Consider the following 24,797-nt stretch of genomic DNA (forward strand, 5'->3'; position numbering starts at 1 on the left):
GCCGTCGAACATGCTCATGTGTCCACGCGCTAGAAAACAGCACGTGGCCATATGAGCAAAGAAAATATGACGGAAACACAGTAACTGGGGGGAAATTTTAGATTTTCAATATTAGAATTGAAATTCTAAATAGTCGTTTCTTATTTCTCAGTGTATTCTTGTGTTTTTTACATCCAGGTTCGACCCTAAAAAAGGTTTTTGGTGTCAGCTGCTGGAGGGGGGGAAGACAAAGTGTTTAGGAAAGAGTAAAGGACGCAGGTACCCTGATATGGACCCTGAGGTAGGAAGAATTATCACATTATAGTATGATGTTTTTTTAAGTGCTATATTTTAGTTTAATATTTGCTCTATTTTTGCGTTCTTCAGTCCCAGGCGTTCCTCAGGGAGTACTATAGGGATCATAACATTGAGCTGTCTAAGCTGCTCTACAGGATGGGACAGCCTCTACCAAGCTGGCTCCGAGAAGAGCTGGTCCACACCAGGTAGCAGCACCACAGGGGAAAACCACACCTCCTCATACTGAACCACTAATATTCCCCGCTGGGGCTCACTGGCCTCATGGCCTGAAATGTTGAAGATCCCAATTTGTTTCGACTGAGATTTGAGGATGAGACATCCGCATACAACTCAAGACTCAACTGTGATCTTCCCAAATAGGGCAACAGTGGGCAAACCAGGAACATGGAAGCCTTAACGGTGTGCACTGAAGAAGAGACCGGGGAAGACTCAAGAGGACGCACACGAGGAATTGTCGGTGTTTGATAATCACATGGCCGTTCTCCTCAATCAAACTTATCATCACATGAACTTCTTCCTGGAAATCAGAGGAAGGGAATAAAGTCTGAAATTTCAGTTGTGGGACACAGGCGATGGAGAGCATCACCTGTGTCCCCGCCAATGAATTTTCATGTAAGGAGCACATTAAAGCAGGCTTTATGGATGATATCCCGATCGCCTGAGAGACATTGGTTCCAAATGCCTTTGATGCACGTGTTTGTATGAAGGGAGAATGGGACGTCTGAAGTCTTGACTTAGGCTGCATGTTGTAGCCTTATTTGATAGGCCTTGGTAGAATCTAGTTATCATGTTACAAGTGCCAGGACAAGAATCTTCCTTAAACTATTACCACATGGACTTTTCATGGCTCTTTTTTTTTTTTTAAGTGTTTTTTTTCTTTACTTTGATTTTAACGTTTCTGTAATGCGGATGGCAATGCATTGCTGTAGAATGTACCAAAATTAAACACTTTAGCGCCATTGGTTTCATATAGGCCGGATGTACAGTACAGTTGCGTACACTGTTTTCAGCTTAGCATGCTCTGTAGCCAGTTTTACAACCATTTGATTGGCTACAGCAGGAACATTGGACGGGTGATGAAAGCACATTGTTTGAAAATAAAAGGTTACTGGAAAGCACACTCACGAAATTGTTCCTACTACAATCTGTGAAGAAGATCATAAGCTAGCTACTGTATGTTAACGCCACACTCTGGTCCCACAAGATTCAGAAGATCGTGCATCTCAAAATCTGGTGTCAGCATTGTTGTTGTTTTTTTTGTTTGTTTGTTTTGTTTTGGTTTTTTTTAATCACAGCTGTTTATGTTTTCTTATGTTCTGTTTCATGTCACTCAATAGAAGAGGTTTCGTTTGGGAGATTAAAAGCTGACTCTGCTTATTTAAAAACAGAACAAACACGTAAAGTCACCCGGCAAACCAACAGTTCGCCCAGAGAGACCGCTCAGACATTTTGGTTGTCGGTCAAGGTGTTACCACTGCAACTAGATGTCAAACGTAGGTAACAAAAAGCTGCTCTTCTTGCAATAGTTTTGTACGATGTTCTGATGTTATAACAATGCACATGACGGTGACTTTATAATGTAAATAATGCGAAAACCCTCTGTAGACCTAAATTATTGAATGTGTTTGGGTTTACACTCTCCATCAGCCCATTGTGTGAAATGTCAGTGCTCTACTGAGGGGGAGTGTGGAAATTTTTATTTTATTTTATTTTTCTCCTCACTGTGCAGAGGTGTGTCGCTGAGATTCTTTCCTCTCATGTCCTCTCACTGCCAACTGTTGTACAAAGGTACTGAGTCTCTCCATATAAAGTATTAAATGATAACACATAACAGCAACGATGGTACTAATCTCCTGGACTGTATGATAAAGATTTGTAATTGTTGTCAATAATTTTTACAGTGTAACTAATATTGTCGGTGCTTTTTAATTTGCAAATAAAACACCACTGTATTTTTCAGTAGTTGGATCTTTTTTCCTCTCCTTTCTCTGCTGTTTGGCTTCCAGCTGTTTTTGTTTGTTTGTTTGTTTTACATAAACAGCTCTTTTATTTAATAAAGTCATGCAAAAGCCTACCTCATGCTATGATTATATAAGAATATGGAAACAAGATTAGACAGTGGCGGATCTAGAAAACTCTACATTTGGGTGGGGGCAGGGTGGCACATACCTCTTCAGTGAAGGTTGTGAAAATCCCTTATATGAATATGTCAACAAAATATCCACAAAACACTTTAAATTATTAATTGCATGATCTCTTCTAAGAAAACAAAGACAATTAGGTTGAGAAAATTAGTTGGGGACAGAAAATTGGGGTGGGGGAAGCATGGATCTACAGCAGTGTCAGTTGCCCCCCTTTGATCCACCCCTGAGATTAGAAGATGAGCCTAGTGTCAAAATACTCAGAGTCTTGTGAAAAGGGAAGTTTCTTCCAGGGTTGGATGCAGTCCTGTGAAGTCCGTCCATAGGAATTAAGGAGTGTAAGTAGCTTTGTGTTGCTGCTAGCTAAAAGCTAATTGCTTGAAAAAAGTCTGATCACCTCTAGAACAGCAGTTTTGGTGGTTTGATGGTTTTATAGCATTCATTTGTGTGTTGTAACACAATACTACAAATTTCCCAGGTGTGAAAGTTCCGTCAAAGACACACTGAAGGTCAGTCTGTACAATGTTCAGAAATTGCACACAACAAAAGGCCAACAGCTGTTAGCATGTTAAATGTTCATGACGGTATAATTAGAAAAAGACTGAACAAGTATGGCTTGTTTAAGGTTTTGCCAGCCAAAAGCCTCTTCTCTCTAAAATGAACATGTCACCACAGCTTAAGTTTGGAAAGTTGAACAAACCACAAATTTTTTTTGAACAGTCTTGTCTGTCTAAAGGACAAAGTAGAGCTGTTTCACCACAATGCACATTTGGCGAAAAGCAAACGCAGCATATTAGCACAAACACCTCATAGCAGCTGTCAAGCACAGTTGGGAAGAGGATTTGGGCTTGGTTTGGAGCCACAATACCTGGTCACCTACAGTTACTGAGTCAACCATAAACTCCTCTGTATACTGAAGTATTCTAGTCAAATGAGAGGCCATCTGTCCGGCAGCTAAAGCTCGGACAAAACTAGGTCATGCAACATCGCAGTGATCCCAAGCACAGCAGCAAATCTACAACAGAATGGCAAAAAAGAAATGTCCTAATCAAAGTTCAAATCTCAATCTGATTGAATTGCTGGGGTGGGATCTCAAGAGAGCTGTGCATAAACTAACACCAGCAAACATCAACGGACGGTTAGTGCTGCCAAAGGTGGCTCAACATGTTAGCGAATACGGCCTGTACTCTGTACTTTCTTTTTTGCATTACTATAAAAGGACACCTTTCAGATGCTGGCTTGTTTTAACTAGCCACTCACTTCCACTCTACTTCCATTCCACTAACTCTTTCTTAACCAAAATGTACTTTTAAAAAGTTTTGGAAGGTGGGAGTTTGTATGAACTATTATTTTAGGGGTAGCTGTAAATTAAAAGCATTCAACGTGATGATGACTATTATGCAGAGATTTCTAGAAGCTTCCCAGTCTCCTGGTTTGGATTGAAAAACAAACTGTTTTTCTTTTTGTTTCACTTTATGGAGACGTGAAGCAGACAAACCAAATCCCTTGATAGCACATTCAGCACAAACTTTTAATAAGTAAAAACTTTTACTTACTTACACAAGTCTTTTACTCTAAAGTCCACCAGATTTACAAGTAATTCATATTTCTTCTTTTCGTTTCCTCATTGGGGAAAACACCTTAAAGTGTGCAAAGAAGTCTCATCTTATTCCTAAAAGAGGCCAATGTAAAAAATGGACAAATGTACTCACCACATTTCCCTTAACATTGTTATAATTGTAACATCTAAAACTTTGTTTTAAAAGAACACTGCATAATATTACGATTTGATTCATTGTTTCTTTATTCTTCAAGCTATAATAGTAATATTAGCCTTTATTTTTAATTATGGCAATATTATTATATTATTTTCAATTATATAACATGTATTTTATTTACTAATACAACTACCTAAATGTCATAATGTGCAGTATTTAGTAATGAAACCTAAAGTATGTATTTTCACTGATGTAGTAATTCAGTCATCTAATAAACTACGGTAGTATTATTACTAGCAGCATTATCTATATTTACAAATAATTAATGTTTACTTGCTAGAATTAGCAGAGGCAATTGAAAATACTATACTATGAAACAATAATGGTAAATTCTAGATCTTAAACCGTCGCTTATGTCGCTGTTGTCTGCCTCTGTCAACAGGTGATGCTATTAAATCAGCCAATCAGAGCTGGCGCTAGTGATCCGTCCCACAACTTCTTGTTCTTTTTTTTTTAAATAGAGAGGCTTTCTGTGGAACCCGTCTGGTTTTCTTTTCCTCATTTTGTAGGCAATTTATGCTCTAGACGTGTTGTTCATTGTCCAGTTTGTTGCTTGAAGGAACGGAAAGAACTCCTAACACAGATGGCCCACTCTGCAGACGATGCACCCCTGGCCAGGGGAAGCCTGGCAGACAGTGAGGATATGCTTCTTCCCCCTGCAGCACCAAGAGGGTAAGAAGAGTGTATTTTATCCATAGCAGCTGTTTGTGCTGTATCTTAAAAAAAAAAAATTCCAATAAAGTGCACCTTTTTAAATTGGCTCACACAGATAGAGCAAAATACATTTTTAAAAAAACTGAAGTTTTTCACCAAAGGTTAGTTGCTTACATGCAGCAGTATCACATTTCCTTTAATTTCATTTAGCAATAGCAAAGATACATTTTATGACATTTAACTTTGAGGGTAGGCCCATCTGTTTCAGATTTGCACATATTCCTTTTTAGTTAAAAGAGCAGTAAAATTATTTCGTTTTTATCTTTTATAATTATATATCATAATATTATTTATGTATGTATTCATGTTTACAACATATAATGCATTTAAAACATTTCGTTTTACTTCTTAATTTCACTGAACCGCACTTCCCCTTTCAGCCAGGACAAGGCGTCTGCCTAGTAACTGGTGACGCAGCAGTTGTTATTGGCTAATAGAGAAAAGAAAATGCCTTTTTTGGGAACAATTCAAGTTAGAAATAAACACAGTCTACAAGAATTACAACTTAATCATCGATTAGAATCTGATTTATGAATTAACGTTTTGTGTGGACTGTAGATTGGAAATAATAGATAAACAAACTTTATATTTTCCTTTACGATACAGATTATATTGGCGGTATACATGAATTTATGATAAAAATAAATAAATAAATTGCATCGAACAGACTAATGTCGCAATTTAAAAAGCGGATATGTAAACATCTGACTTTCTGACTTTCACTTTTAATGTTTTCCAGCAATAATGGAAAAAGTAAAATTGTCCTTATACGTTTGTATTTGAGAAAAATCATTTTACACCTATCTGCCTTTGTTTAATTTGCAAGATTAACTTGAATCATAGTTGAATATGACTTCCTGCTAAAGCCAGAAGAATGTATCTGCCTAGTAACTAGTGATACTCACATTCTATTGGCTGAAATAAAAGAAGGAGCAGTAATTAGATCTGAGTCTCTCTAACTCTTTTTTTTTTATCTAAACTAACTTTTTTTTTTTTTTAATTATATATTTTCCAGATTTGCTGCTCTTTACATGATGGAAAATAATTGTTTGTTTATGGTTTACTGATTTGATTCCCAGACAGCTGGATCACAGCTGTGTGTTATATCTCTCCTCCCCAACATATCCTACCCATTTTCAACTCCTGCCCCCCCACACTGAAAAACCAAACAAATATCTTTAAAGATTCAAATGAAAAAAAGGAACAAAAGAAAATAAATCTTGAAGGAAATTCAAAGGCAAACAAAGGAGAGACAAAGGCCAATCCCCCCTCCCCCTCCTTGTTTTCTTCACAGATTTGTCACTTCCTTTACATCACGTAATGTGCAGTAAATTAACATTTTACACACTAATCATGATCATTTTTCATCATCTACAGGTTTGACTAAAGGAAACTGTGGCTTTCCTTTTTTTTGTTATTGTATTTTTGTGTGTGCGCAGTGGACTGTCCAAAATCCAAATGACTCACCCGGGCCTTAAAAATGTCACACACTTATGGAAATCCCCTCGCGTCACTTTCATACCAAGAAATTCTTTATTAGAATCCCACGTTTTGTTTTACTGTTTTTTATGTCCTTCATTTCTTCCCCCCAACCTCCTGATTTACCTCCAACCTTTTAGTAACACATACTTTTCTATTTCTCACAGAGGCTCCAACAGTCGTGCCTTGAAAATTGCGGGTCTGACAACCTTGGCTTGCCTGCTGGTGGCCAGCCAGGTCTTCACTGCCTACACGGTGTTTAGCCAAAAGCAGCAGATCCACACTCTGCAGAAGAACTCGGACAGAATTAACAAACAGCTGACCCGCTCATCTCACGGTAAAGTCGAGCGCTAAAACCTTAATGGCCACACAGAGCCCTAAGGGGATGTGTCATTTTGAGTGATAGTTTTAATTAGACAGGCGTACGCGGGCTGGAGCGCTGAGGAGGGAAGTGAGAGTTTACTTTACAGAAGCTGAGTTTGAAGGTGGCCGGAGAAATGAAAAGTTTATGGTGACTCATGGGGAGAAAAAGGTTAACTGTGTGATATCTTTATGTTTATAGCATTAAGACAAGATTTCAAACAGAGGCGTCTCGAGAGATACTGTTAAACAAAGAAACAAAACACATTCCTTTTTTAATTCTCTATTTATTATGTAGTCCAACTTTTCAATTTGTTTCTGCTGAGCATTAATAATAGACATAAAAAGAGCTACTTTTTCTTGTACTTGCATTTATTTAAGTTTTTTGTTGTTGTCGCTGATTTTTTTTTTCTTCTTTTGATTTTTTTTTTTTTAGCTGTGGCTCCAGTGAGGATGGCCATGCCCATGAACAGCCTGCCCCTCCTCATGGACTTCACCGAGGACTCCACAGCACCCAAGACCCCCTTGACTGTAAGTGCACACCATCTTCTGGGAAAAAGTTCATATTTGCGTGCAGCTGGGATTCATTTAAGGCTTCAAATTAATTGCTAAGGCTTGGATTTAAAAGTTGAATAATTAATTTCAACTTGAATGCTCCCTTCCTCCAGAAACTGCAGGACACTGCCATTGTCAGTGTGGAGAAACAGCTGATGGATCTCATGCAGGTAGGTTGCAAACACTGTCTAGCCTCACATTCCTTACCAGCGTGTTGATGTGTTGCTGACGGTAAGCTCTCGAACGCGCTCTGAACAGGACTCCGAGCTGCCTCAGTTCAACGAGACCTTCCTGGCCAACCTGCAAACCCTGAAGCAGCAGATGAACGATAGCGAGTGGAAGGTGAAGCGTCACACGCAGTGATCACATTGCTAACGTACCTAAAATAGAAATGAAAAATGCCGACTGCCCTTTTAGCCATGCTTATCTAACACTTTCTGTATTGTAGAGCTTTGAGACCTGGATGCGCTACTGGCTTATCTTCAAGATGGCCCAGCAGCAGCCTGCAACCCCCACACCTCAGTCAGGTTAGCTCAACTTTTCTTTCCTTCACTTTTAAGTGTTTTATTACCCAAATAGTTGCTATAACAGCAAATACAGATTTTCCTGTTTTACGAGTATGCACTAGTTTGGCATTTAAGTCATTTTTTTTTTAGAGATTTATATTTAAAAAAAAAAAGAAATACAAAATGTTGAAAAATTATTGGATGTTGTTCATGCGTGTTTCATGTTTGTGTGCTGTGCTAAGCTATCTGAGATCTGTATTCCCATTAACCTCTCAACAAAATGTCTTTTTTTTACAATCTTTATTAACGACTTTGTAATTTTTAACTGGTAAATAAAACCAAAATGAATGTCTGAATATTCTCCGCTCAGCCACTACCATCAAGACCAAATGCCAGGTGGAGGCAGCACCCGGACCCAGCAAGATTGGTTCATACAAGCCCCAGTGTGACGAGCAGGGCCGCTACAAGCCAATGCAGTGCTGGCACGCCACCGGCTACTGCTGGTGCGTGGATAGCGAGGGCCATCCCATCGAGGGAACCAGCATGCGTGGCCGTCCCGACTGCCAGAGAGGTAGAGGACACGGATTAACGGATCTTTTCTTACATGTGTAGTTTTGGTGAGGCTGTTGTGAATGACACCAGATGTTTTTTTTTCCTGTTAACTTTAGCTGCAATTCCTCGTCGCATGATGGTTGCACCCAGGCTGATGCAGAAGACATTCGACATGGATGGTGAGCGCTTCAGATTAGTTTCTTTGTTTTTGATGATTTTTCATTTGTGAGATTTTTCACTGGCATCATCATCATGATCACTTTGTTGTTTGCTGTTTTCATCTCTTTTTCCAGATGAAAAACAAAAGTGAAGCAAATCTTGAAGAAAGATTTCATCCAGCAGTCTCTGCAAATGACAGACGTCATGCCGCACTTCAATTATTAACGCTTCTATCCCTGATGAGCTCGTTTTGCGTGGAATCTCGTGATTTTAACCATTTTTTGTGGCTGCTTGAAATCGGATCAATAGAGGCCTGTTACACCTTAGTGCATTTAGTGCATTTAATTTTGAAAAAAAAATTGCCTTTACGTCAGATTTGTTCTGGGGTCTATTTGTATAATCTACAATAAGTACATTAAACTATGTGAGTGTTTAATATGTTTGGTTCTGATGAATGCTTAAAGGGTCGGTTTACCGCATCTCCTTCTCTTAAAATCAATGCAGGAAAATGGAAGCTTGGTTGTGATGCTCTGAACATTGAAAAATTGCATTTATTAATGTAAACCAGCCTAATTTCTTCCCGTGCTGGCAGTTTAAATAGGTTCTAATATTTTGCTAGAAAGTAGTGTCAGGGAAAAAAACAAAGCAACTAGGAACAATCTGGAAAGAGATGTTGCTATTTTACATATAAATAAATGAATAATTTGCATTTCCAACTAGAAATCTAGCTAGTATAAATCTACATACCATAAATACATACCATACACTGTGGGTGAACCTATCCTTCACATGATGTGAATATGTTACTCTTTTATGGCATGTTTGTTTTAATAAGGTTGATGAATAAAGTTTTCCTATTAACACCGCTTGCATTACATCTTTCACATTATCTACAGTTAAGAGAAATCATTGCTTGAGCTGTAATCAAAATAAGGTCTGAATAAACTTTAACCTGATTAGATGCAGTGACGCTGCTCACTCAGTCCTGGATTTTGTGGCATTTTTTAAAAATTAGACACTTTGACACTCAATACATTCGCCGTTAAAGAACCTGAAATGTGCATGAGTGCACCGACTCATCCTTTTAGTTCTTTTAGAAATCGAGTTCTCTCACATTTTCTACAAAAAAGAGTGCCCCCATCTTTTTTTAAGCACCACTCTCGCTATCAGTCATCAAATTAACACGATCTAACAGGCAAAGGTGAAAACCACGGTGCTCGCTTCTGTCCCTTCTGTTTTGACAGTTACCCAAGATCATGTTAGGAGTGCAAATTTGCCCACTTGAGGCTCACACATCTGGGACGACTGGTGCAAAAGTGTGAATTTATTTTCTTCGCCATTAGTGGTGAAGATGTACAAAACATTAGTTTTTTTTCTCAGTGAGTCATCTTTAAAAAAAAAAAAAAAAGATGTGAAGAAAAGGAAAATTACTGATGGATTAAGCCAGTTTCACATACCTGCTCCAACTTGGTGAACAGCTCACACAAAAAATACTCATCCATGTCTAAACTGGCTGGACATGAAAACACATAAGATCCACGTTTAGCTACAGATTTGTTCTCCCATATCCATCCATCCACTATCTTAACCACTGGCTGGAGTCTGTCCCAGCTGGCATGCAGTGAGACGCAGGATATACCCGGACACAGCGCCAGTCTATTACAGGGATATTCTTCTGGCAACCAAAAGGTCTCAAGCTGTAAAAAGTGGATGTTAAGAGTTTATAACTCTGCTTGGCTTCACTGTACAACAAGGAAAGCCTTAAAAAATATGAATAAAAAACAAAAATGTGTACTTTAAACAACCATTTCAAACTGTCAAATAAAGCAAACACGTATTATAATGAAATTTTATGTGAGGATTCTCTGAGATTAAAGTTTCTCCTAGTTCCAGTTCTTTTTTAATATTAACAGGAATTCTTTTCCTTTATTAAAACATTTTTTGTTGTATTTGAAGCCGTAAATTTAAACACTGAAACCATGACATATTATCTTCTCTAGATCTGATATTTTTTATCTTCTGCTGACTCACTGAGTCATCCGTTTCATTTGAGGCTCATTACCACTTTAAGAGCAGCCACTTCAGTTTGCTTTTTAAGCAAGGATAAAATTTGCTTTAAGTTAAGTCGTGAAACCCAAAAAGTGTATTTATTACCAGGCTTTTCCGCTTTGCGCAAACTGGAGCAGAATGATATTCTTTATGCCAGCAGTAGCCCCATTAGTGGGATGCCATCATCTTCCTGGATAACACAGACAAGTGTGTAGTGGAGGACTTGCCTGAGAACTTGTATGCGACACACCAGCAGCCCAGCGGGAGACTCTGATAATGAATTTGTGTCTTGAAGCATGTGAAGCTGAGCAGCGGGATGCAACATCACACTTGATTTTTGACACTATTTACAGCATCCATCTTTGTTGGGTTCTACTTTCAACTTTTATAAAGGGTCTAATCAGAGGTTTCATAATAATAATAATCTATAACAAAAAGTTTCAGGGCTGTGAGGAAGTCTTTTGAATCCATCCAGAGTAGAGGAGAAGTCTATTGACAACTTATTAACTATTTATTAAAAGAGTTTGTGGATCATTTTTGCTCTCCCAATTGATTCTTAAATTATTAAGTGAATGTCTTTGGGAGGAAGCCAGAATACCTGGAAGAAACCCTCACAGGCACGGGGAAACTCCACAGTAAGGCCCCAGATGGAGTCCAGACCAGGAGCCTTCTTGCTATGAGGCAACAGTGCTAACCACAATACCAGTGTTCCACCCAGTGTGCTCAGTGTCTTGTCTTTTGTATTATATAAGAGAAACCACCAATGGTGAAGTTGTCCTCCTGGAACACATACAGAGAAATATAAGTTAACATAATATATATGTATGTATATATATATATATATGGCCAATTTTTCAAATAAATAATGGCTATCACCCTTATGTTTCTTACAAGGTTAAGGCAGTAAAACACAAGCAGCATATTCTTGCAATTAATAATTAACCATTGTATAACCATTATTTAACTTACAACCCTTGTATAAAGTGTGCCTTCTCATAAAAAGGGCAATAGAAGAAAAATGAGTTTTTAATTACACTGTCACTACTGTTGTATTTCTCTAGTGTGTACAAACTGTATATGCAACCGTGGAACGAGTCTTCATAAATCCTATTTTATTTTTCCCTGCTTAAAAAAATAGTACTGCTGATCAGTGACCCCATTTCTGACCGCTCTGTCCGTCTTGGTAACAGAACCCTGCTCACTTTCACCAGTGGAAGTAGCCTCTGGATCATTAATAATTCATCCATCTGAAATGGAATCCAGGTGCGCCAGTGGCTGTCAGACGCAGGATGGCCACTGTTAACATGGATGCACCTGTGAGTATTCATATTCTACACAGTATATAAATAGCATCTTTTTAAAGCAGGGGTATAGTCACATCAGAATAATGCAGAATTTAAAGGCACTCTTGTTGGAGTCTCTGTCATTGATCTTTAATGTTTTAGGGAGCTGACGCAGTGAGAGTGGGAGTTGTACTTGCAACAAAACCAGGTAAGGCTGGGACAGTGACAGTATACCTGAATATTTGCTATACTGTCACTGGAGAATGACTGTAACTCGGTTTTGAATGCACAGAGAGTAAAGAATCTGTTGTTATTGATGAAGAAGGACATAGTGTTTACTACAAATCATCAAATAATGAGGTAAGTCATTTGACTTCACACACATGCTTCAGAAAGTATTTGTTAATTTGCTTTCAAGAAGATTGCTTACATTCTTTCAAACAGGCAGCCAAGGCCTTCTCTTTCGACCAAGTCGTGACTGTTGACAGCATAAAGGTACAAAACAGCTCCTGACCTCTTATTTTAACCTTTTTCTGCTCCACTGCACATATTTTCACTACTATTTTGATGGCTGAAAACTGAAAGACTTGAGTGTAAATCTGCAGAGTTTTCACGCTGAGCTCCTGCAGCCTCTCACCGAGTGCATGTCCAGTGGGTGTAACGCAGCACTGCTGATATGTGGAGCCTCCACAGAGACGACGAGAGCTCTTATTGACAGCAGTGTCATCAGACAGGTGGAGCTCTAAACAAAACTGCATTTAATACTTGCAGATTTTTATGTGTTTATATTTTCAATCGTACCCTTGATTCGCTTGTAGGTCGTGGCTAACCTGTTCAGCTGTATGGAGTCAAGAGTGAAAGGCGAGTTATTCATCTCTGTGTCATCCCTTCAGGTTTGTCCTTGTATTCAGTAGCAGAGCCCCAAAGGATAATAGATGCAATAAAACACATGATGACAGCTAATGTTTTTCAATGTCAGTTTTATCCAGACGGCAGTGCAGTGGATCTCTTGAGCCTCAACAGACAGACTCTACAACCTGTAACACATCCAGCGCTTGGAAGGTGTGTCACAATTTTGCATTTTAATGATAAACAAAGACCTCAAATAAAACATATACACACTGAAGCTGTATTATATATGCTCATGCCCTCTTTTCTCTCTCAGTCTCATAGGAGGATTATGTGAGGTGTGTGTGCGTTCAGCTGAAGAAGCTTATAATCTGTACGAAACATGCAGGGAAACACTGAAGGCGAACACAGGCTCCATTTCCAGCCGGTAGGTCATACAAAGCACAGCTTTTATGAACTCTAATCCATTTACAAAATCAATTTGGATCCATTCATTAAATTGGTTAATTGCAATAAATCCAAGTGCCTGAGCGATAAAAAATTTACTTCTGGCTTTTATGATTGAGTTGTTCTGCACGGTGTCAGTCAGCTTGCCCTTTTTTTTTTCATAAATTTCCATATGAACTTGTCAAATGTTTATGCTGTGTTTCTCTCAGATGTAGCTCCCTGTTCATGGTGACTGTTGAGTGGAAACTCCATCCAGAGGAGGTGGAGTCAGATGTCTGCCGCAGCAGATTTCAGCTGTTCAGCCTGGCAGGAGGAGCCAGTAGGACTGACCTCAGAGGGTCAGTGACATAGCCAGTGAGATCTCTGTTACATGGGCAAGTGGAACTTGAAATGATCTACCACAAACTGATAAAGCATTATTCTGATTGTGGTCATCCAGGAGTTACATTATCTCATCTGGAGGGAGATGTGCTATATTTATTTATTTATTTATTTTTTACCTCTGGGCTGTAGGCATAGATTATAGGAGATAAGTAGTATATATTGCTATTCCTGAACAAAATCCTCTTCTAGGAACAACTGCTTTTCTTGATGGATTCTTGTAGTTGAGGAATGTACCTGTTGTGACTTTCTCAGTAGGTGTTTTTGTAATAGAGTGATGTTGGGGCCAAATCTACACCAGTCAAAAGTGATTCTATATCTGTCCTATAAACAACTTTAAGGTAGCCAAAGTGTATCATCTGCCCCCCGTCTCACACTATCCCTTGGACTGTAATCTTATCTAAGGTCTTCCTCTTTTCCTCCCATCTGGGAGCTCAATGTTCAACAACCTTTGTCCAATTTATGCAGAATCCCTCCTCTGCACACATTGAAACCCTCTCAGCCTTGCCTCATTAACTCTGTCTCCAAACCACTCAGCCTGAGCTGTCCCTCTGATGTTCTCATTTCTAATCCTGTCCGTTCTGGTCACTTCTATTGAAAATCTGAGACTCTCCACCTCTGCTTCCTGTCTTTTTTATGTCAGTGCCAGCACCTCCAAACCATACATCACAGCAGGTCTCATTACCATCTTGTAAACCTTCCCTTTCACTTCTTTACCACCCCTGAACCTTGTGTCCGCTCACTCCACTTGCCTCTTCTTCACCTCTTTGGATGGTTGAAACCAAGTTGTTTTTTTTTTTTTGACTCATCCGCTTTCACCACCTCTGCTCCTTACAGCTTCACCTTTCCACCGGTGTCCCTCTTATTCACACACATGTATTCTGTCTTGCTTCTACCCCTACCTCTTCCAGCATGCTCTCTACCAGAGATGGGCAGTAACAGTAATCTGATTACCAATTACAGTAACTGTAATCCGATTACTTTTTTCAAGTAACGAGTAAAGTAAGGGATTACTATTGCAAAAACGGTAATTAGATTACCGTTACTTTCCCGTAGGAACGCTGCGTTACTGCGTTACTAAAACCGCGATTTTTTTGCTAGAATGACAGTGACATAAGCAAGTGCTACGTTTGTGGCAACAGCTGTGTGCAGATCAACAACGGACAATATATCGAGTGCGGGAGAGAGTATGAGCGTGCAGCGTTTAAAGCGCGGAAGTACTGACCTTACTTTGAGTTTGATTCCATAAAAAGTGACAAAAACATTAGTGTCAGTTGTGCGTGGGAAGAAAACTTCTTTTTACAGAAAAAAAACCCCCTAAACTTCCAAGGAAGCACCGAGTGCGCTATGACGTAATGGAAACTCACAGAGAAACTCGCGGATTCTTCCACTGACCGCTGCGGCACACCTGCACCAGGGTAAACCTCCGCCTACCCAACTCCTGCTTTACAGGTGAAAATAGAGCAAAAGGACCGCTAGTCTTTGATTTTATTTATTTTCTGCTGTGTTTTACTTGCATTTATTTGAAAGAGTGAGTGTAAACACACAAAAAATATATATTTTATGTGCAGAAAATAGGTTTAAATATTAAACAAATTTCTTCCAGTTAGAGAATAGTGCATATAATTACATTTTTTCTTGATGCATAAAGTTAAAAGATTAAAACTAATAAAACAAGTTTTAAAAAGGGACTTTTTCCATTTGATTACATTTTGTATGATGGATTATGTAGAAAAAGTAGAATTGGGCTGAAAGATCTATCGCTTTATCACCTATTCAGGTTGTAAATCGTGTTTTTAAAAAGTAACTAAGTAACTAAGTAATTAATTACTTTTGAAAATAAGTAATCAGTAAAGTAACTGGATTACTTTTTTGGGGAAGTAATCAGTAATTAGTTACTGATTACTTTTTTCAAGTAACTTGACCAACACTGCTCTCTACTCTCACTAAAGACCACAATGTTGCCTACAAACACCATAGTCCAAGGACACTCCTGCCTGACCTCATCTGTCAGCCTGTCCATCATCATTGCAAACAAAAATCTATATGACACTAATGTTATTTCACTCAGCAAACCAGCTTCAGATCTTCATCTCTACAAGAAAACATATCCAACTCAACAGGGAGTGAATTTGACTCAGAGCCTACAGTTAGATGCTCGGGTGGGGGATGGCCTTTTGAAATATGTTCAGTAACAATGGAAGGAAGTAGCGGCATAGCTTTTGGGGAAAGCAGTGTTCACAGGCAGGCAGTGAAAGAATGAGGAGGGAACTGACAGCTTATACCAGCATGATTAAAAGGGTGTTGGGTATGTGAGGGGAGTATGCCAATGCGAGTGCCGCAGTACACTAGAGTGATTGCCTGAAGTATCTTGCAGCCTTCACCTCATTAGTAAAACCTGTACTTTTCTGGCTGCGATGAGTCAAAATGTCTGCAGGTATATGGTCCTGTTAATTAGGCCAGATCAACAGGGAGGACAGCATTTGCCTCAGAAATGTAATTTTTTGATATCAGTTCTCTTTATGAGTAGAAGCTTTATTCAAGCTAAAAATGATTAATTCTACATTTTACAGCATGGTTTCTTATGTCGGTGTGCTAGAGCATAAACACAACACAAACCGCCTTTTCAATCTCAGCAGGTCATTTGGAATTGGCTTTTAGCATGGCTGCTCTCTCCCTTAGAGGTAAGGTGCAGAGTTCAGTCATTTGGGAGGGGCTCAGAGTAGAGCCGCTACTCCTCCGCATCAAAGAGAGCTGGCTGAGGTTAGTCAGGTATCTGACTAAGAGGCCTCCTGGATGCCTCCCAGGTGAGATGTTTCAGGCATGTCCTACCAGGAGAAGGCCCTGAGGCAGATCCAGGACATGCCAGAGAGATGATGTCTCTCTGTTGGCTGAGTGTTCTTTCAGATAAGCTGGGGAGAGGGAGGTGTGGGCTTCTCTGCTAAGTCTTCTCCCCCTGCAACATGAAGATGGGTGGATGGTGTACTTTGCATTTTGCCTTAGTTTTTTTGATAAAATAATAATAATAATAAGATGTAATTTGTCATGTGTTGTAATTCAGCTCAAGTTGTTTTTACCTCATTTTAAAAGACCTGTAAAGGCCTAGATATCTTTATGTATTGATTTTATACCCACATTAATTTCTGATATGATATTATATGCTATTACTATATTATATTATGTCCTGATATCTTAGAGACAGGGTGAAGAGCTCCGAGTAGAGCTGCTAATCCTTCATATCAAAAAGAGCCAGCTGACGTTGTTTAGGTTTCTGACTAGGATCCCTTCTGAATGAGGTGTTTCAGGCATGTCCTACCAGGAGAAGACCCAGATCCAGGCCCATTATGTGTCTCAGCTGGCTTGGGAATGTCTTGGTGTTCCCCTGAAGGAAGTGGATGGGGAGAGGGAGGTCTGGGCATCTTTGGGACCTGAACTCAGATTAATGGCAAAAATAAAAATAAAAATAAATAACTGGATGGTTGGATAGCATATCCACTTTGTGATATTTGATATATATTTTCAGAGTGAACCCACTGCTGAAGGTCCTGGACCAAATCCCAAATCCTGCTGCTAATATCAGTGTGAGCCTCCTGCCTCATTTGCTTAATGATGCCTTAAAAGGAAATAGCAGGACTGTCCTCATTTACTGCATTAACCCTCAAGGTACTGAGCTACACCACATCAACATACAAAGAAATAAATATGCATGTGTGATTTACAAAACAAAAATAACCCTTCTCCTTTCAGGTCTTCTAGATAACGAGACACCTTCTGCTTTAAATCTGGCCCAGAAAGTGAGAGGTTTTGCAACTAAGCCCACCACTGGTTGCTGGAGTCCAAGGGCAACTGAGCAAAAGATTCGTGACAGCATCACTGATCTAAGAAGCGTGATAATGTCACAGGGGGACAGTGAAGTTCACAGCATCTACGAGCTGGCCGAGCTCACGCGAAACCTGCAGGTAATTCATAAAATCAGCCTCATGGAAAATAATGCTGCCCAAATAATAAGTTTGAGTCTGTGCTGTGATCACCACAACAGATGGTGAAAAATCAATCATGGGAGAAGAGACGGGAAGAATCAGAAAAGATAAAAGTCAAAATAAAGGTTTATATACAAATTATTACATTTATTAACAAGTGTAGCAAAAACTAGAACACAAAGTGTCTTCAACACAATAAAATGAGCTCCATGTTTTATATTACTTGGCAGACTTGCAAGACCTCAAATAGCAATCTGCTGTTTTCTGGAGATCATCACCCCAACAGCAGGCAGGGTACAGATACAATGAAATGTCTACAGGACCAGCTGAGGCAGGAAATGGAAGAACATATTACAGGTAAAGTACTCAGATTCAAAAGTCACGGTTCCATATGGCTAACCACAGCCGGCGTATTCTGTTTGTTTCTCATATTCCCAGAAGGTAAAGAGAATGCAGAAAAGGTCCAGGAGAGAGTAGCGAGAATCCAGCAGCTGAAGGAGGCTCTCATGGAGGAGACACTCAAGAGTGCAGCTGCTACTGGGAATTCCCCTGCCTGTCAACAAGTAAAGCACATCATCTGGCATTACAAACTCTAATTTATTACAGATTATTTAGAAAATACTCAGACCCCTTCACTACTTGAATACCCTATGATGTAGATGGGGAATATAGTCCCACATATGCTGCAGTGAAGCATATGCATAGCACGATTCTGACACTGAAATGCTTTTCCTTGGGGATGAGATGAGCAGTGTTACTCTTTTTTTGAAACATCTGAACTTAGTCCTTTCAGTCAGCTCCAAGCAAGTAGGTGTTTGTCTTTTATGCACGACCAGCTTCCATCTAGCCTCTCTATAGGCCTGATGTTGGAGTAATGCTGACCTTCCGCTCACTTCGGTTGAAACACCAACTCATCGACGTTTTAAGCTTCCACTTCAATTTGGCTCCTGGTAACAGTTGAAATGTTGGAAGATGTTCAACACTTCTGCCCTAATTGCTGCAAGTCTACGGTGAATTTCTTGGACTTCTAGGTTTTAACCTGATGTCGAGATTCGGTTTTCCGACAACACGTTAAAATGTGCAAGAACAAAAGGGGTTTGGGCATTTTCCAAAACCATGCATGTGGTTGGATAATGCAGTAACAAGGCTGAATCAATAATCTTTTCAACATTTAAAAATTATTTATGTGCACAAGAGTGGGCAGCCCACACAACGGCATTTGTTTTGCCAATTTAATGATAAGTCTCAGTTGGAATACAACAAAGCAGAGGAACGGAGGAGGCAACTTAAGGAGGATCATGGGAGATTAATTCAGCAGGAGGTGGAGAAGATGGAGAGAGACTTGGCACAGGAAAACCTACCGGTGAGATAATGAGATACACTAACACTATTCTGTTTGTGATCCATCTTAGCTGAGGTTGCTGAGTCAGTTTGAATTAATGCAAGGCTGGATTTATGGCAGGCAGTGGAATTCACTGTATAATTACGTTATTTTCTTGCATAATTTTATGGTTTGTGCATTCCTGTGTTAGAAAGAAGGTCCTCAGAGGGACTTGCTGGTACTGACCAGAGAGAGACAGGTCCTAGTACTGCAGATAGAGGCCCTGCGTGCCGAGGCCCAGCAAGCTGAAAAAGACCTACAGGATCAATATGACAGACACCGAGCAGAGCTGCACTGTCTCAGGGAGGAGAGCCTGCAGGTGGGAGAAATAACCATGATTCAAATAACAGGACTTATTCACATTTTATTAGTTTGTTACTTTCAGCAAACTCATGTCTGCCTGAACTGCCTCTGAAATTAAAAACACCAAAGTTACATTTCTATCTTCATAAGGACGATCATAATTTGTGACTCAGTCTTGGAAATCAATACCATGTGTAAATTTTTAGCTGTCTGGATTTCCAGATTATTTAAGAGAGGTTGTAGCTATCCACGGAATATTGTTCTTCTCAATAACTACAATTGCGTAAATCACAAGCTGACATTTAACTCAAGTAGCTGAACTGTCAAATACAAGATTTCCCTTGAGCTCAAAAGACAGTATCTATATCCTAGCGCCTGCTACAGCTAACCTTTGATGAAAGGTGGGGGATACACTCAGGACAGGCAGCCAGGTCATCACAGGGCATGACAACACATAGTGATGACAAGTTATTGTAAACATGCGTATGAACTTGCCTGTAAATGTTTTATGGATGGTTAATCAAATTAACAGCAATTAAATTTACTGTATAACTTTATTAAAAATCTGTATCCTTGTATGGTTGATTACTATATTCCTGAATCCGTTAGGATTTATGTACAGTAAACATCACATATTTATATTTGGAAGCACTGCCATAGACCGTAATGCTCTGATGATGGATAATGCAGCGCTGACACATCCCCCCCGAGTGATGATATTTGCTGAATCAGCTGTATGAGGGAGGAGTCACGTATATAAAGTTCATATTTTGCATCTTTTCCTGCTCTTAGTACTTCACTTACATTAAAAATATTAAGCATTTCGCCTAGGTCTATCTCAAAGGATGAACACACTGTGCTCACATCTTTGTGAGCATTATTTGAATCGTGTTGTACTGCAGAAAGCGGTGTGTTGCTATAAAAGAATGCAAGAGAGACAGACCATCGTGACATTTAAAAGAGTAGGTTATTCCTACAGAGAAATCGCAAAGAAAGCCACACATACTCAGAAGATGAGCTTTTGAAGTTAACAGCTTGTAAGGCAGCTTACAAGACCACAGTTTGATATTGATCATAGTAAGCAAATGCCAGTTTTGACTTTAAAGAGAAGACTACGCTCTATATAAAATGACCTTGTTAGCTGCTTCATAAAAATACTTGTATAAAGCTTTACTAAATGATATCCTTTCTACATTGCCCCCCTGCTGTTATCTCCCTAGGTGTTCAGAGTGTTTCGTCAGGTAGGCGAAGAGCAGAGAAAGATTTCAGAGGGCAGATACAGAAGTGTGCTGCTGGAAGCGGTGCAGGATGCCATCTACTTGTCTGCACAGAACCAGCAGCTGCAGGCAGAGAATAAGCAACTCCGTAAATGTCAGTTTGAAATTATGTAACCTTTACTAGATGTGTGGTTGTATAACTAAATGCTTAAAAAAATGTTTTTTTTATTTAAACAGCAGCAGGAGAACTGAAGGATATGCTAGCTGCACAAGGTGATCCCGTGGCTGATCCCCCGTCAACACTAAATGTGTGACTTGAATGTCTTTACGCAGCAGTGTGTGGACTGTAAATCATGAGAAATAAATGTCAAATAAAAAAAATATTTTTTAACAGTTTATTGGTTATTAAAACACTGCATAACACTTTATCTCTGATGTTGTTCTTGGCAGAGAAGGTGATAAAAAAATGAAGAAAAAAAAATAGCAGCAGTCATCGGAAATAATTCACTCCATATAACATTTGTTTACTGTGTGATCTGAATTTACTGCAGTGTAACACAATCGTAAAGTCAAATTAGGCAACATGACTTAACAGGTATGAGTAATATGGTCACAAACACGTGTTGGAATCCAAATAAAAAAGAAGAGTTTCAAGTTTCAGATGGAAGATAAGGCATTAAAAAACCCTAAAAAACAAAAGTTTAGGTGAGAGCTGAGAGCTTTTGTGGGGTCAAACTGTGCTGGTGGTTCTTTTATTAAAGACGGCACTATCTGTAGTAAAGGTAAGCTGCCAATCCAATCATAGCAACGGGTACTGGGAATAAAGCAGTCAGCTGCAAACCTAAGGTGGACCAAGACAACAGAGCATTAACCAGCATGGAACAGGAAATGACAAACAGTCTGGTGATCCCACTGCCATGTTTGAGAACCACAGACATCAGGAGTCCATTTGCTGCTTGTCCTGCTATGATGACCCAAACCACCCACGAGTAGCCTTCCAGAAAGCCTTTGTCACTTGCCGCAGAGGAAAAAGATGACAGTCCATTGATTACCACACCAAATATATAGAGGTAGAGGTTCTGTAGGCTTAGGGGAAGCTGCTGGCTCTTCAGTATCCCCTCTGTGTAAACTGCTGCCAGCCCTGAAACACAGCAGTACACCAGCACAAGGAAAAGCCCCCAGGCTGTGATATGAAGCCTTTCAACTTCCTCAGCTTCACCCTTGTCAGGTTCCTCCAAATCCAGGTTACTGTAACTGTGGAACACGCCTGCAAACATGAGGAGCCCCAGGCCTAACCACTGAGCAGGCCGGAACCTCTTGCCCAAACAGAGGGAGTAAAGCAGGGCAGTAGAGGCAATTTTAAGATTTGACAGTACCTGGAATGAACTTGGGTCCATGTAGGCCTGCATCAGAACAACCAGGTTGTTGTTGAGGGCGTAAAGTATAGCAGGGACTGCATAGGGGGCCACGAAGGCAAGGCGTGGAAAAGCACACAAGTTTGCTGTACCACCAGTTAGAACAAGAGTCATCAGAGAGATAAGCAGTTTAGCTAACTCGATCATTACAACACATGAGGAAGGGTTAAAAGGGACTTTACCATCTACCTTAGTGAGAGTGATGAGTGGTGCATGAGAACCATAGATGAGAACCATAAGCCCCAGGAGAAACCCCCACCTAATTCTTTTCCCCAACTGCCTCTTAATCCTTGCTGGGGGACTGGGCCCCACATTATCAATCACAATCATAATCGATGACACACAATAAATACTTATTTTCCAACAATCTGAACCTCAAGCTTTGCTAAAGTGCATCAACCCCCCACTTAAGGTTACTTTGAAATGACAAGCAGCGAATTACAGCCATTTAAAGGGTAATTGCACAATAGATAGATATTTCTCTATGTAGCTACGTGTTTTAGCTGAACAATAAAGATGTAGGAAATATTTTAAATTTTTTTTATATGACTACTTCAAAATCTGACAGGTGTAAACAGCTGGAACAAAACTAAGACAGGTCATGAAATCTAAAGGCTCAAGGTCAGGGTTAACATTGGACAGATGCAAGTGGAACAGTAGCATGTAACTTCCCTCACAACAAAAATGCAAGAAAAAAAAAAAAAGAGAAGCAAGAATTCAGTCCCCAGTAAAATTTGAGTTAAATGTTTACATCCATAATCCAGTCTACGCAAAAGTCCTGATCTATCACGAGCCGGGAGCTCCAAGAGTAGTACTTCTGTAAAGTCACTGGAAAGACAAACAGTCATCGCAGATTACTTTGGTCCTTTCTTCAAGTTGTTCATGTACTCCTTAAAGGTCCTTTCAATATTGGGCACTTGATAATTCTGCGCGGCATACATGCCAGTGACTGTTCCCAGCAGTACTCCCAGGAAGGCAGATGAACGTAGTCTGGCCACCACATAGCCGGCCAAAAAGCCTTTCAAAAATGGCGATCCCAACACTGAACCACCCTACAAGGCAAAACAATACACACAAATGAAGATATGTCATTAAGGGTAAATATATATTCTGCATAGACCACAATCACAATTTAGCTTCCGTTAGTCTGAATGAGTGACCAGTATTCACTTTTATTCATCAGTCGTAATACAACTGTTAACGGAAATGCTTTACATTTACAATCATATACACTCTCCGGTCACTTTATTAGGTATACCCACTCAACTGCTCATGAACACAAATATCCAGTCAGCCAGTCACATGGCAGCAACTCAGTGCATTTAGCCATATAGACGTTGTGAAGACAAGACGCTGAAGTTCAAACAGAGCATCAGGGTAAGGAAGAAAGGTGATTTTAAGTGATTTTGAATGTGGCATGATTGTTGGTGCTAGGTGAGCTTGTCTTGGAGATTAAGTATCGGAATTTCAGAAGCGGGACCACGCCTCTATACACGCTCCTTTCGGTTCTCACCTATTTAGGTTCCCCCAGTCCTACAAGCTGTTCGTTCTCAAAATTATTGTCAGTTTTGTTTTCGGTATTTTGAACTATACTTATCTGTTGTGTCTCTGATGAAAATGTGGGGAATGGATGACTTATTACAGACAAAATCTACCTACAGGTAGACAAAGTATCTCAAACCTGATGTCACAAAGCTCAAATCTTGTCAAACTGGTTTCTTGAAAGCGACAATGAGTTCATGCCACTTAAATGTCAGCTGATCTCAATGGAATAGAGCACGTTTGGGACGTGGTGTGACATTTGATCAACAAATCTGATGCTTACATGTCAAGATGGGAAAAAAACCTATCAGTAATGTTTCCAGTAGCTTGTTTAATCTGTGCCATAAAGAATGGAGACAGAAAAGATCCAACTCGGTAATAGCATCATATACCTTATAAAGTGGCCACCGACTGTATATTCCTACAGCAAGATTAGACAAGGAGAACGTGCTTCAAGGTACTGACCACTTATCTGGGACACCTGTAATAACTTACCTGGGGAATTCCTGCAGATACTTCGTGCTCTACTCGCCTCTGGATCTCCTCCAGCTGATTTTTGAGCTGTGTTAGATCTCTTAACTGTTTCAGAGGATCCTGTAATAAAAGCAGTTAATCAAATTCCCATTAGAAATGATATGATAGTTCAAAATTAATCTACCCGAGGACAGGTGACAGCCTAAACTTGTCTACAGCGGTTTTACGAAAAGCACATCTGTTTTTTTTCCACCAAACTCCACACTTCTGTCGAAGTTATCACAGCTACAAGCGGTAATACTAAAGCCGAACAATTTCATGTAAAAGTGATCCCTACCCTGTTAAAATAAACGCTGTTAATAGAAAAATATATTTTATTGTCCTAGCAGACGCTAACATACGATGAAACGCACAACATAAACATAAAACATATTAAGCCTGACCACACTCTCACTAACCTTGTCATCCGCCATTTTGCTCGGTGCGTTAATCGGCATTCGGCTCATAAGTCTGTGCTGCAGCTGAGTGTCCGCTCGATTTTCGCTCGATTGGTATAGCCTGGAAATCAATGCTTTGTAATACGTTAGTTATACAAATGGAAATTTGGTGCTGTTGGCAGGCGTATGAGAAAGTACGGTTAGAAAAAGTTTGGAGTGTCCCTTCCATATCGCTGTCGTGCAAAGTTATGATAATCATTGTCAGGGTGCACGTCATTTAAACTTTTCAAATGCATTTCTTTGGCTTTGGGATTTATGGGGAATATTTAATTTTTAAATGCGTCCCATTTATGTATCCCACTCAAAGCCACTCTCTACCCTGTTATTCTACTGTAGCCCCTCTAGAGGCATTTAACCGGAAAACAATTGCGCTTGCTTGTGTCCACAAGCACTACTTCGTAGGACGCACACTGCACTTTCACGTGGCAAAAACGTCTT

General features: G+C 39.7%; 5 protein-coding genes across 5 annotated transcripts in view; 3 read left to right on the plus strand and 2 right to left on the minus strand.

Annotated features, from left to right (window-relative positions):
* ndst1b (N-deacetylase/N-sulfotransferase (heparan glucosaminyl) 1b) overlaps positions 1–2,259 on the plus strand; it is a 47,773-nt gene extending 45,514 nt beyond the window's left edge. Inside the window, exons 14-15 of the mRNA XM_006781465.3 lie at positions 178–280; positions 367–2,259. Of these exons, the coding sequence (XP_006781528.1) occupies positions 178–280; positions 367–486 (223 nt within the window). The 3' untranslated portion in view covers positions 487–2,259. The remainder of the gene's footprint in view (positions 1–177; positions 281–366) is intronic.
* Positions 2,260–4,685: 2,426 nt separating this feature from the next.
* Positions 4,686–9,523, plus strand: cd74a (CD74 molecule, major histocompatibility complex, class II invariant chain a). Its single transcript, XM_006781464.2, has 9 exons — positions 4,686–4,888; positions 6,577–6,746; positions 7,206–7,300; positions 7,438–7,494; positions 7,583–7,666; positions 7,773–7,851; positions 8,201–8,401; positions 8,499–8,561; positions 8,676–9,523. The coding sequence occupies exons 1-9, from the start codon at positions 4,800–4,802 to the stop codon at positions 8,690–8,692; spliced, it is 855 nt and encodes a 284-aa protein (XP_006781527.2). The 5' UTR covers positions 4,686–4,799; the 3' UTR covers positions 8,693–9,523.
* Positions 9,524–17,730: 8,207 nt separating this feature from the next.
* LOC148106136 (uncharacterized) lies at positions 17,731–20,745 on the plus strand. The gene is made up of 5 exons (XM_087853074.1): positions 17,731–18,093; positions 18,774–18,893; positions 19,063–19,230; positions 20,435–20,585; positions 20,669–20,745. The coding sequence occupies exons 1-5, from the start codon at positions 17,731–17,733 to the stop codon at positions 20,743–20,745; spliced, it is 879 nt and encodes a 292-aa protein (XP_087709200.1).
* A 96-nt stretch (positions 20,746–20,841) lies between these two features.
* slc35a4 (solute carrier family 35 member A4) lies at positions 20,842–22,177 on the minus strand. Its single transcript, XM_006781463.3, has one exon. The coding sequence runs from the start codon at positions 22,174–22,176 to the stop codon at positions 21,199–21,201; it is 978 nt and encodes a 325-aa protein (XP_006781526.2). The 5' UTR covers position 22,177; the 3' UTR covers positions 20,842–21,198.
* Positions 22,178–22,694: 517 nt separating this feature from the next.
* On the minus strand, positions 22,695–24,638 carry LOC118454553 (SLC35A4 upstream open reading frame protein-like). Its single transcript, XM_035909802.2, has 3 exons — positions 24,321–24,638; positions 23,884–23,982; positions 22,695–22,898 (listed from the first exon to the last, which is right to left on the minus strand). The coding sequence occupies exons 1-3, from the start codon at positions 24,366–24,368 to the stop codon at positions 22,701–22,703; spliced, it is 345 nt and encodes a 114-aa protein (XP_035765695.2). The 5' UTR covers positions 24,369–24,638; the 3' UTR covers positions 22,695–22,700.
* Positions 24,639–24,797: the final 159 nt, after the last annotated feature.

This window comes from Neolamprologus brichardi, chromosome 2, assembly GCF_056152115.1.
Source record: "Neolamprologus brichardi isolate AB-2024 chromosome 2, ASM5615211v1, whole genome shotgun sequence".
Classification (NCBI taxonomy): Eukaryota; Metazoa; Chordata; class Actinopteri; order Cichliformes; family Cichlidae; genus Neolamprologus; species Neolamprologus brichardi.

What these genes read in the sequence shown, in the direction of transcription:
- cd74a (XM_006781464.2), top strand. Translation starts at nt 4,800, where the DNA reads ATGGCCCACTCTGCAGACGATGCACCCCTGGCCAGGGGAAGCCTGGCA. An exon ending in AACCCCCACACCTCAGTCAG is followed by an intron (nt 7,852 to 8,200) that starts GTTAGCTCAACT and finishes TTCTCCGCTCAG; the next exon opens with CCACTACCATCAAGACCAAA. An exon ending in CCGTCCCGACTGCCAGAGAG is followed by an intron (nt 8,402 to 8,498) that starts GTAGAGGACACG and finishes TGTTAACTTTAG; the next exon opens with CTGCAATTCCTCGTCGCATG.
- LOC148106136 (XM_087853074.1), top strand. Translation starts at nt 17,731, where the DNA reads ATGAGCTCCATGTTTTATATTACTTGGCAGACTTGCAAGACCTCAAAT. An exon ending in TGGCACAGGAAAACCTACCG is followed by an intron (nt 18,894 to 19,062) that starts GTGAGATAATGA and finishes TTCCTGTGTTAG; the next exon opens with AAAGAAGGTCCTCAGAGGGA. An exon ending in TCAGGGAGGAGAGCCTGCAG is followed by an intron (nt 19,231 to 20,434) that starts GTGGGAGAAATA and finishes TTATCTCCCTAG; the next exon opens with GTGTTCAGAGTGTTTCGTCA.
- slc35a4 (XM_006781463.3), bottom strand. Translation starts at nt 22,176, where the DNA reads ATGATTGTGATTGATAATGTGGGGCCCAGTCCCCCAGCAAGGATTAAG.
- LOC118454553 (XM_035909802.2), bottom strand. Translation starts at nt 24,368, where the DNA reads ATGAGCCGAATGCCGATTAACGCACCGAGCAAAATGGCGGATGACAAG. An exon ending in GCAAAATGGCGGATGACAAG is followed by an intron (nt 23,983 to 24,320) that starts GTTAGTGAGAGT and finishes CTTTTATTACAG; the next exon opens with GATCCTCTGAAACAGTTAAG. An exon ending in TATCTGCAGGAATTCCCCAG is followed by an intron (nt 22,899 to 23,883) that starts GTAAGTTATTAC and finishes TTTGCCTTGTAG; the next exon opens with GGTGGTTCAGTGTTGGGATC.